A 12,531-nucleotide genomic window follows, 5' to 3' on the forward strand; every position below is an offset into this window, starting at 1 on the left:
GCATTTGAAAGTAATGAAAAGGACAGACAGTACAGTATCTGACATTTGATTGCATCCAACAGTCTTACAGCTCTGCCGCGGCGTGGCAACCACACTCGGAGAAAAACCACTGTAGGACTGATCGTCATATATTTGCTAATGATCATTTTATACTACAAAACACCATTCTGGTGTTTTGCCCGCAGGAAAACCACATAGGCACAGGGAAAACATGCAAACTCTGTTAAGGCAAACAAATAAACAGATAACTCCACTGTAATACGTTAAAGTAAAAGATTGCATCATGGCTTTGCGGTAAACTAGCTGCAATTCAAAAATACAGGATAAGACTAAAAATCATATTTAAAATCATATTAAAAAAACCTCACAATGTAAGCTGCTTCGGGTACCAACAAATCTGTGCCTGTACTTTTAAAACCATTTGATGTATTTTTTTCCTAAACACACTCTTGGCTGCTTCTCTACATTTACACACCAATAAATAAACCCAGCACACCCACTCCAGCTTCAACTTTGTTGGCAACTTTAAATAATCAATGCACATTTTGCCCTTTTGCCTTAACCTTGCCAAGTCAACCATGTTCTGTCTTGTCTTTATTCTTAAGTAATTACTTTTACTTATGCTACTACTACTGATAATAATGATGATGATGATCATGATAGTATATATATATATGCATTTATGCATCTTTTCATTGCAGAGTATCATGCGACCTCTCAGGCATGTGATACTGTTAACTGCACAGTGGACAGGCTGGAGTTTCATTTTCTTTGGTTCATGTTTTGCAATTGAATTGCAAACAGACACTTCTACCCTGGTTTAGTTTAGCGTTGAGCACATTATACGTACAGCCCATACGTTACTGTATCTGCTCAGTAAATTGCAGCCTGCTCAGAATGTGCAGGAAATGAAACATGATCCTTCGAAATTAATTTAATTTGAAGTCTCCTTCTATACTATACATTCAGCTTGACGTATAGATACAGTGGCAGTTTCTCTGTGGCGTTTCACATTTTCAGAATTTAATTATCGGCCTAAGGCATAGCACTATATTGCATAAAAGATGTTCCTAGATAAGTTACTCAGACACTACATTATGTTTTGCTACACTTGCCACTCACTGCTTTCAGTTCCATGTCCACAGAGTGTACCACGGGCACAGAGCACAGGATGTACTCAGGTTTGTGTCCTTTGATGTGATGGAGCATGGTTTGCTGTGGAAAGGTATTGATTGGTTTTAGTGTCTGTTTTTGGATTTTGTAAAATAATCCAAGTGAAAGGAGGAATGGGATGTCAAAACAGGTTTACAGTGCATGCTTGTCGAAATGTTTCTTAGTATAAATCTCTGTAGATGCACTCTACTAATACAGATTTATGCTCAATCTGTGTATTTTGCTGCAGTGCGGTTGCGGCCACACTTTTGACACACTTATGATGTCAGGCGATAATCTAGTGCCTATCTGCATGGATATAAATCAACCTGCATGTGTTTTACATGCGCATTTGATACTGACTGCGATACCATGAAAACACAGGTAAAAACCTGCTGTGCGCAGCTCAGTGCCAGCTCCCCGATGCTCTTTTGAAACGATTCAATGTCACAGCAATTATACACTTCACCATAATGAGTGCTCATCTGTACTGATGTGAGAAAATTCTGGAGGGCATGAAATGTCAAAAAATAGGACAGGGTAGCATCTAATATGTAATGTCTTTAAACTGTCTGGAGAAGACTTGAAACCACTTCTGTGTTTGCATTGAGGAACTTTCTAAGAAGCATGGGTAATTTCACTGAATGCTGTAAATGGTGTTTGTCACATGGATGGCATTTGGATTACTTTATTTTACTAATTCATTGAAGAGCAAAAAGGGAAATTGCGATTGACAGGCAAATGGTAATTTGCTTTTATCAGGTTAAAAAATAATGTCCGTGTGTAGATCAATATCAGAACGTTCTGTTTCTGAATGTGTTGCTTCTGTTTGTCCCCGACAGAAGCCGTGTACAAAGAACTTCTTTGTAAAGGAATGAAACCCAACATAAAAATGATTAAAGCTGTCCGCTGAAGCCGCTTCTCATCTCTGACTCTTTGTTCTTGATTCTTTGTTTGTTTTCCCTCCTGTTGCACTAGACTCTGCTGTTGCTGTTCTATTTCCACTTCAAGGCAGCCTACCTGACCTATGGCGTCTGGGCATTGTCTGCAAAGTGTGCAAAGTGTCACTGGCCAGAGGAGACCTGCTGTTTGCGTGCTCAAAGACTGCACCCGAGTGAACCTCCAAAGCATTCACATTGGCTCAATTCCCGTAATCCAGGCTGGAGAAGTAGACAACAACATGAGACCATAATGAAGCCTTTGAGGACACTGGTGGCATAGGTCACATGATCATTACCTAATATACTACAGACTGAGTCACACTAAAGACAATATTTTTGTTTTGTTCACTTCTTTTTTTCCTCACTGTTAGTCTGTGGGGCAGGCATGATACATGTGAGTGAGTTTCCAATTCATGCTGTCACCAAAAAAAAAAAAAAACATTCAACAGTTTGTGTCAGTTCATCCTATAAATGAACTGACAATCCATGCAAGACCAGAGGCTTGCATGGATTGGGATCTGGCAAGTTTGGATATATTGGTGGGATTCTTGATCTAAGACAATGTTCATGTGGGTGTTCTGCATGAATGCCTTGATGCAAAGTTTCTCAAGAGGGTAATGCATGGTAAAGCATTATCTTCCTGTGGTTTTAATACACCTAACCCTTCTGGTTTAATCTGTACCCAGAAACGTGTCGGCACACTCCAAACTTTAACAAGCTGTCAGCTAATCCTAACTTGATCCAGGCTTGGTCTGTCACTCTCTTTTTTTCTGCAGTGTACTTTTTACAGTAACACACTTTCACAATCCATGGGCTAGACCAGGGCGAGCGCCGTCCTCTGCGCTCGACCACTTGAGCAGGTGTGAGGTAAGACCCTACTAACCCTGTCGCGCATCAGCGCTCACAGTGGCAGGTGCCGAAAGAGAGACTCAAACACTGCGCGCCTTTGGAGATTTGTATCAGCCACAAGCCCAGCTCTTAGAGCTTTGGGTACGTTCAGCCCACAGTAGTCTATCATTTATAGCACAAGAAGCGTGCTGCTGCAAACAATGAGATCTGTGTCTTTTTTGTACTATTTTCTACTAGCCTTCTAAGAAACAGATAGTCACATGAGAAACACTGTTATTCTCTAAACAAGCTATTAAAACACACACACACACGTACACACACACCTACACACACACACAGAGCCGCACAGTGTTGTGTAAATGTATTTGGTTGTTATAAATGATGCAGAGCCATCAGGATGTTGCCTGACTGGTCCCAAATTCAGTCTGCAGCTGAACTATCCTCTGTTACAAGAGGAACAATGAGTCCTAAAACAGATGGCACTGCGCCCGTGGACCTTTGATTTCAACATCTTGCAGTCAGTCTAGGATTACACAAGGAGACAAAAGACAGCGAGACTGCCCAAATCCACAGAAGAACCGTGGCAAGCTTGGAACAAACTACCTGCCAAGTGGGCCCGCTAACATTAGCAAATCTGCACTAAACACAATGTGCAGGCCACAAATGGAAATTTTGAAAAGAATGGAAATGGACAGCTTTTGTAGTCACACTAACCGCCTAAAGCCATCTTTCACAACAAGCCAAACTGATCCATTCACACATACATTGATTCTCTGTGCTTTGAGAGCTTGATTCATCTCACACCCACACCTACAGCCGGTATGCCAGTTTAGAAAATTAAACCAACAAACTCTGCCTTTGGACTGTGGAAGAAACCCAGAAGAAACCCACGCAGGCAAAGGCAAAAAAGAAGCTGTCCAATGATGACTCATGACGTCACTGATGGTGACATCTGTAAACTATCAGAGGACAATAAAAGTCCTTAGAATTCATTCTAGGGGTAACTTGTGTTGGGGAGCATCCACCCAGTGAGATATACAACGAAGAAATATATCGAAAAGAAATCAGGACCTTCTCAGGGACTCGCACTTCTTATATAATATTCCACAGGAGCCCATGTAGAGAGTATGAAGTTATGCAACACTAAATGAAATAAATGCAAACAATGGATTAGTCCTTGATCTCAAGGATTTGCTCAAAAACATTTAAGCAAAGCAAATGACTTCTGATACTGCGGGGGGACATTATTATGCAAATCCTCTATTTGAAACGTAGTCACATCTCCTGTCCTTGAATTGCTGATATCAAAGTGGAGGGGCCTCAGTCAAAACGCAGCGAACGGCCTTGCTTTTAGTCACTCTGCATGTTTTTGACTTGTAGATAGAATCTGCACAGGTACTCTAGATCACAGCAATTACCCGTCTATCTCTGCACGAAGGAGGGCTGGTGTGGAGGATCAAGATAATTAAATGCAAAACTCATTTCAGAGCTGAGTTTAAAGAGCTCGCTGAGGCAGGTGGGCTGTGTGTTTTGGACAAGAGAGAACTGGCAAAAGTATAATGTATATTTTATGTGAGGACTGTGTGAAAAATAATTATATTATATGCGTCTTTGAATGGTTGGTGGAACAGAAAGAAAGCACTACGGGGAATGAACAAACAGCCCCTGAAACCGGCACGGGGAAACCTCCAATATATAATCCTGCCGGATGACCTGTGATGAGATCCCAGCAGAGCCCTCTCTACGTTGAGCTGCTTCAGATTCTGGATCAGCTCCTGTCCTTTATAGCTGCTCCCAGCGATGTCAGAACAAAGCTCCAAAGAAAATCACATCTTTGATAGCAGGGTTAGACAGGAGCCTTTAGGGCTTATTCACCACCGGAAAACTTAATTGCCAGCCTTAATTTGCTGAAGTTGAAGCTAATCATAATTTAGAGAAAGCAAAAGAGAAGAATGTTTAAAGATCGTCTGGAAATCTAGGTAAACCCCCCAAAGGGAGACAGATCTTTTGTTTTATGTAAAAAAATTAAGTGAAACAAGAGAAGTGTGGAAGGGGGGCACGCTACAGCTGTCTGCAGTCTGAACCTCAGATTTGTTTCCAACTTTTTTTTAACGCCTTAAACGATTTGAAAGAACTTGAAGAGAGATTCTTTCAGTTTGCCGTCTTAAAGTTTAAGCAGGAAGTCCTCTTTGATCCACGAAGCTTGAATCTTAACCTACACCCAGAAAGAAGTAGAAGCGTAAAGGCGCACAAACTGTGGGTGTGTCGCCTCGTTTAAATGGGAAAAAATCCTGGAAACGCCCCTATGATCAAAAATGTCTCACTAAATGTTTTTTTACTCCCCCCCCCCCAAAAAAAAAAAAAAAAAAAATTCTTGTCATGAGGTTAAAGTGCCGATTTGTGATTTGCTCCTCTCATTACACAACGCGGAGCGTGATCCTCTACAAGGAGGGAACACTGGTGTCCGTTGAAGCTCGCGGCAGAAGCGCACAGTAAACATTTGGATCCTAATTTGCTCCCACATATAAACATCTTCGGAACGATATCTTTGCTAGTGGAGTCAGCCTGGATTGGACACTGCTTTTTTCCCTCCTCTTGTGCTAAATCATATAATCCTTGTAAGTGAAAGCCAGGGCAGAGAAGCGGATACGCGCGTTTGGAGAGAGAGCCAAAGTTTGCCGCCCTAAGTTTGAAGCTCGGGCTTGAGGGGATCCCGGAGCGCACGGTGCGCCACTTAATTACTGGCCACGCCGAGGTGACTGTGAGGACGAGCTGAAGATGAATGACACTGGCATATTGTGCAAAAACAACCAAACAGACAGCTTCGCTGATCAGTCATGTCAGAATTCAACTCCCTCGCCTTACAGTCAGATCGACATCACCACTTTCATGCACATATTCCCTTCCATTTATGGCATCCTGTGCTCAGTTGGAGTTGTTGCCAACGGGCTGGTTATCTACGCGGTGGCAGCGTGCAAGAAGAAAATGGTATCAGACATCTACGTGTTTAACCTGGCAATAGCAGATATGCTCTTCTTGCTTGTGATGCCCTTCAACATTCACCAGCTGGTCAGAGACAGGCAGTGGGTTTTCGGAAACTTCATGTGCAAAGCGGTCGTTGTGGTGGATGTCAGCAACCAGTTCACCACAGTGGGGATTGTCACTGTGTTGTGCATTGATCGGTAAGCGTTGAAATCCACACATCTCACAGAGTTGTTCCCAATCCATGAAGATATTTTAATATTTTATCTTTTAGGAAAAAACAAAACAAAAGATATCCTCCAAAGCATGCTAACAACAAATTTTATCTGTATTTATCTGTGCAAAAAATCAAGATAATAACAACCCAATATTACCTGAAAATAAGTAAAAGTAGTTGTCTGGTATCCACTTTGTACTCACTGTCTTTATTTTATTCCACAGTAGGTGTTTTTAAATCTCATTTCCAGAGTTTTCTGTTTGAAAACAGAAATCCATGCTCATGCTCATTTGTTCAGCCTGATACATAGCCAGCCTCAGTGGGTGCAAGTGAAGCTTTCATTTCTTTTGAAAGGCACTCCTTCTAAAAATGTACCACTGAGTGGGTTTTTTCATGCGAGTAACAACCCATGAAAACACAATCTTCCCTATATAAATGTGTCGGGTCTGTGAGCTGAACACATTCAGGACATTAAATGAGCCCTCACGCCAAAGAGCTGAAGTGATAAACATCTCCATTTAGACATAATCTGGATCAGGTGGCTTTGACAGAGGTATGATTGCACACATCTTCAGAATAATACACATAATACATTTCTGCGAGGGGGGTCACTGGACCGGATAAATGTGCTCCGATTTAGCGGCACCACCTCCACAGGAAGAATTCCTCACAGGTTTCTTATTTGCTTTGCCATTTAGGTTGTGAATCATCGGAGCTTTATATCACATCAATTCAGCTTCATCATTTTAAATCACTTCTTTAACGGGGAAAACAAAGACAAAGGCTTAACTGTAGCAAACACTGAGAAAAAGATCAAACAATCCTTTTAAAAAAAATCAAAACTTCTTCCCTTTCAAGGCAAATAATTTTAGTCTGTAGTCTTGAGTCAAATGGCAGTGAAACTCATGGAAACCTAAAACAAAAAGCAGCTGATTTTCCCGAGTTTCCAAATCACATTTTTGATATCTGATTATCTGAGTTTATTTGAGTTGCCCCTTATTTCTGATATCAATGTTACCTTTCAAAGAAAGCATACATTATCTGCTCAACATCTGCTCATACTGTAATTGCATTTTTTTTTTTTCCCTTAATTTCTTATTAGGTAAAGTCCAAACTGCCATTACGGTGCTTTTCTTTGAATTCGCTGCTGTTTATCCCAACAAAGGCCACTTTATCTCGGGCTGCTGTGTAATTTCATTTCATGGGAGGTTTGTGGATACCAACATGATCGTGTTCCCAATTAACAGAAGACCTAAATAATTGTAAAAACATTTACAGATGAGTGACTCATGTTTTAATGCCCCAATGCTGTTGGATTTATAGGTTTTAGATACGTACAAGTGTTTGTTTATTTGAAACACAATACCCGAAGGGCTGTTGGTTCTTTGCATAGAGGTAAACTGTAGTATTCTTCCTCTATGCAAACCTAAAAATCATCTAGGGACACCTTTTTTGCACATAATATAGTGCAGGGCTATCTAGTGTTTTGACAGTCTGAAGTGGGGGTATTTGGGCATATAGCAAACATATTCAACCTGAGCTCAGGACACGAATGGCTCTGAATGATCAGTATACTAAATTAATGATAAGAGAGCAATGGCAATTTAGCAGCATGTCATGGAGGAAATTACAGGAGTGTTTTTGTGTCCACGCCTGCTAAATCGCAACAGAAAGGTCAGGCGCAAACATGCAGACAGTCCCTGGCTCTACTTAAATGGCAATGATTGCATGTAATGGCAAAATGATTTTTCTGGCTCTTCAAACTGAAGCACAATCCATATGGAAATGTGTTTACATCCTCTTGCTAAATTACTCTTATTAAATTATGCTGATTTATCAGTGCAATCATCACTTTAATGATTGTGTATCTCTGACATAGTACCTTGTATCTCATTGGGTAGCCTGAGCTCATCCAGCATGAAAATGACCATCCAAGCAAAATCCTGCACTTGCATGCACTCTGGCAAAGCTGCTTTTACCATTTGTGTTCAAGAGAGTGGTCATACTCTTTACACAGTGCATTCTCCCTCACAGGTACATAGCTATTGTCCATCCCACCTCAGAAAAGAGGACCGTGCAGTGGACCATCATCATCAATATTCTGGTGTGGCTGGGCAGCTTCCTCCTCTCCGTCCCCGTCATGATGTACGCCAAGGTTGTGAGCAGGCAGCATTTGGAGGTGTGTATGATGTACCTGGACGGGCCTGAAGATATGTACTGGTACACTCTCTACCAGTCTATCCTGGGCTTCATCATCCCCCTCATCATCATCAGCACCTTCTACTCGCTCACCCTCTACCACGTGTTCAGCTCCATACGTCGGGTCAAGCGTAAGCAGTCTGTTTGGGCTAAAAGAGCCACTAAGATGGTCCTCATGGTCATCGCCCTGTTCCTGATCTGCTGGTCGCCCTACCACGTCATCCAGGTGATCAACCTGAGCAACAACAAGCCAACCGTCGCTTTCGTCTATGCCTACAACATCAGCATCTGCCTCAGCTACTCTCACAGCTGCATCAATCCGCTCATGTTGCTCATCTTCGCCCAGAATTACCGTGAGCGTCTGTGCCGAAAGAACGCGCTGCACAGCTCCCAGCACTCCTCCAAGGTGACGGTGGTCAAAACAGATGGCTCCAGCACGACAAACGACCCCAACTACCGCTGTACGGTCATCTAACTTTTTTTTCTATATATACACATATGTACATGTAAATATATTGCTGCTTAACACAGAAGAAAGGAGCTCGGATGGATGGAATCACCATAAACTCATACCACCTAACGTAATGGCACGAGCAGCAAAAGCAACCGCAGCTGAAAAAAACAGGAAAGTGGAAGTACTGTTTTTTTCTCTTTTAGCCTCAGTGTTTCCATTAGCCTTCATAAACTGTACTTCCAGTCTCTTGCTGGTCAGTTGCAACACTGAAGTGCAGCTTGCTGGATAAGCGTTCACATGCTGAGTGTGTGAAATGATGTGATGTTCAGGACTCTTTCTATGGGAGGGTGATAGGAGTCAGCTTTATTATGTGTTTGACGGATAATGTTAACACACATGGTGGCATGTTCATTCTGAGCATTCTGAAACAGTGTTGATACTGTATATTGAGTTGAGATAGTTGATTTAATATTGGTGTTCTTCTCTCCTCCCATGTAATGTATATTTGATATGTGCTTCAGATTGTGCCTCTGACATGTCATTTTGTGATAAGAAGTTGTTGTTTTTTCTCATAAAGGGCTCAGAGTGATATTACAGAGACCGCATACTCATTTCCCTGCAGTGTAACGTTAAAAAGCACAATGAAAAGTGAGAACGTTTTATAAGTATAACGCTTCCTGTTAGATCTGTGACGCAGCATAAACACAGAGGAATAAACTGTCACTGTATAGTTTGGAAACAGCTATGACTGCACAGTAGATGATCATCACTGGTTTCTTTCATAAGTTTTTAAGATGAATTCTTTTAATTTTGAGTGTTGTTTATTCATTGTGTGCCAACTGAGGTGAAGGAGCCTAGTGAGTTTTTAAAGAGGAACGCACATTCATTAATTACAGGTCATTCCTGAGTCCTCGCACACTTGCTCCTCAGTAAATAATCACAGTGTGTTTCAGTGTGTTTCTCTCTGCGCTGTGGATTACGAGCTGTGCTTAATTAGGCGACTGGGCCCTGGATGCATACAAGTTGGAAAATTAGTTTGTGGTAATTTAACGACATGTAAATTCGTTTGGAAACTCAAAATACAAACCGAGCTCGAAGTGTTGAAGTGGCTCTCAGAGTCTGACTTCATATCGAGGCCCTGTATTGTGAAAGGGAGCCTTTGTCAATGAGTAAGCTCACATTATCTTTGTCAACGGCCCTCAAGTGATTCCTTGTTGCATTTCAATACAAACTCACAAGAGAAAAACGGGAATATCCCAGTTTCTGTCCATTTTTTTTCATGGCGGCAGCAGCTTAAAATCTCACTAAACACGACACAAGTGTTTTTGGGGGAGACGATAACGTGAAGGAACAGTCGTGGAGTGAACAGTAAACAGGCATCTGTGTCACCGATACCGATGCATCCTCCTCTTCTTCTTTTAAAGCGTGTGTCAGTGGAGTCCTTCTTATATTTTGGCTTCTGTCATATCTGCACTAATGACTCCCCAAAAACACTTCTATTGTGTTTTGTGACATTTTTTTTTCCCATTTCCATTGTTATATTTTTACTTCTGCTGTGTTTCGTGTGTTTTTGCAGCATTTTTCTACATGCTGGTGTTTTCTTAAATTACTGTGCATTTGACCTGTCAGGGCCACCGTAGTTACCTTCAAAGGGAATGTGCCCTGGAAGAGATCATTAGTAGATGTCTGAACTACCACATGTAGCTTATTTCAATAGAGTTTGGACATGCAGATTTACCTCTACATGTCCAGATTTGTCACTTTATCTCAGCTCAGCACAGCCACCCAATGGAGGATATGCAATGCATTATTATCAGGTTCTTCTAAAAATTCTCCAGTTGATCCAAAACGCTGCGGTGAGAGCACCAACGGGACCTTTTTCTCTTCATTGGCTCCCTGTTAAACCTAGAATTGATTTTAAAATCCTTGTGTTTGCATGCAAAGTCTTGACTGATCAGGCCCCATCATAGCTTAAAGATCTTATAGTATAATATTATCCCAACAGAGTATTTTGCTTTCAGACTTACTGAGGCTTTGTTGTGGTTCCCAAAGTTTATAAAAGTAGAGCGGGAAGCAGAGCCTGTATCTGTGGAACCAGCTCCCAGTATGAATTTGGGAGATAGACTCCCTCTCTGCTTTTAATAATAGACTTAAAACTTTCCTTTTTGATAAGACTTATAGTTTGGGTTGGATCAGGTGACCCTAAATCCTTTCTTAGTAATGCTGCTATATGCTCAGACTGCTGGAGGACCTCATGCGATGCACTTAGCACATCTCCACTCACCTCTTTTCACTCCCTAGGCGTTTATGAACCCCTGCAGGATGTCGTTACATTTTTCTCTTTTCTCTTCGTTACTCCGTGTTAGTCTGGTTTCCTGCTCCTCTCTTTCTTTTGTCTTCTCTTTCTTTCCTTTTATTTCTCTTTCCCTTCACTCCCAACTGGTTGTAGCAGATGGCTGCTCCTCCCTGAGCCTGGTTGTGCCGGAGGTTTCTTCCTGTTAAAAGGGAGTTTTTCCTTCCCATTAGTTCAAAGTGTTATCTCGAGGTTTTCTCCAGAATACTGTAATGTCTTTACTGTACAGTATGAAGAACCTCGAGGTGACTGTTGTTGTCATTCAATGCTATGTAAATAAACGTGAACCGAATGGAAAATGAACTACTCAGTGCTTGTGACTGTTGTAGAAGGTTGGAAAACTGATGGACTGGTAAATGGAAAGCTTTGTCATCTAGCTCGGGTCTGTTTTCACCACAGTGGAATTAATCAATCCACCCATCCATCTCAAACTCGGTGTTAGCATCACTCGGGGATGGTCAAACTCCTTCCCTTGGGATAGCAACTCTCCCCCAATGCTGAAGGAGAACCGTTTTCTCAGACTTGATGGGACAAACCTTGTGTAACTTTCAATGTAAGCAACACTTCCCTCATTTTACAACCTCTGAACTCAACGATTGTTCATAACAATAAAGGGTTTTTTTTCAAGTGAAAGCTAAAAGAAATTGGCTTTAAGCAGCTTGATTCGTCTTAGGGACAGACTATGATTTGGATTAAAATTTGCTGCTTTATTAAGGTAAACAAATCTTCATAACCATGGTTACAGTAAAATCCTTCTACCAGAAATGACCAGAATGGTGCATAAAAGACACTTTGTTGACACAGGAAATGGGAGACCGTCTGCCGTCTCTCACATCTTGTTAGTTTGCTCATCCTCCCCGATCCTCTCTTCCTCTTTGGTACTTGACTCTATAATAGTGACACTAGTTATAAACCACTAGCTTGTTGTAAAAATATTGTTTTGGGAAATTTGCTGGAAGAAGCGCTGCTGTTGTTTCTGCTGGGAGTCTCAATTTCACAGGTTGAACCAGACTAGGGCTCACTACCTGCGTTTAATGTGTGAAACTGGTGGCATTTCCCTTTATTGTTTCTGTTGCCATTGAGCTTACATCCAGAACAAACAAGTTTAAGTGAAATCAAATAATCTAAATAAAAATAAATAAAACTGATTTTTGCCCAGGGACCTCAACATTGGGTTAATCCAGCCCTGACCTTGCTTTGCTGTGGTCTCCTCACTGTCTGTATTGTAAAGTGTTTTTTCTTTATTTTCTTTCATTGCTTTATGCTGAATTACTCAGCCAATGAAAGCTTTAAAAGCCTCTTTAAAGCTTCTGTGGCTTCTCTAGCTTTTGGTATGGCTTACATGTCAATCATATATATGAACTCTGTGAGTTCTTTGTGAATT

General features: G+C 41.4%; 1 protein-coding gene across 1 annotated transcript; it reads left to right on the top strand.

The window, feature by feature from the left end:
- Positions 1–5,434: 5,434 nt before the first annotated feature.
- On the top strand, positions 5,435–8,909 carry mchr2b (melanin concentrating hormone receptor 2b). Its single transcript, XM_085381895.1, has 2 exons — positions 5,435–6,124; positions 8,176–8,909. The coding sequence occupies exons 1-2, from the start codon at positions 5,721–5,723 to the stop codon at positions 8,813–8,815; spliced, it is 1,044 nt and encodes a 347-aa protein (XP_085238021.1). The 5' UTR covers positions 5,435–5,720; the 3' UTR covers positions 8,816–8,909.
- The last annotated feature ends 3,622 nt before the right edge of the window (positions 8,910–12,531 follow it).

This window comes from Rhamphochromis longiceps, linkage group LG2, assembly GCF_057381845.1.
Source record: "Rhamphochromis longiceps isolate RC_006_pf linkage group LG2, R_longiceps_female_GT1.1, whole genome shotgun sequence".
Taxonomy (NCBI): Eukaryota; Metazoa; Chordata; class Actinopteri; order Cichliformes; family Cichlidae; genus Rhamphochromis; species Rhamphochromis longiceps.

Bases quoted from the DNA above. Each gene is read 5' to 3' on its own strand.
- mchr2b (XM_085381895.1), top strand. From the start codon at position 5,721: ATGAATGACACTGGCATATTGTGCAAAAACAACCAAACAGACAGCTTC. The intron at 6,125-8,175 runs GTAAGCGTTGAA...TCTCCCTCACAG, and splicing joins ACTGTGTTGTGCATTGATCG to GTACATAGCTATTGTCCATC.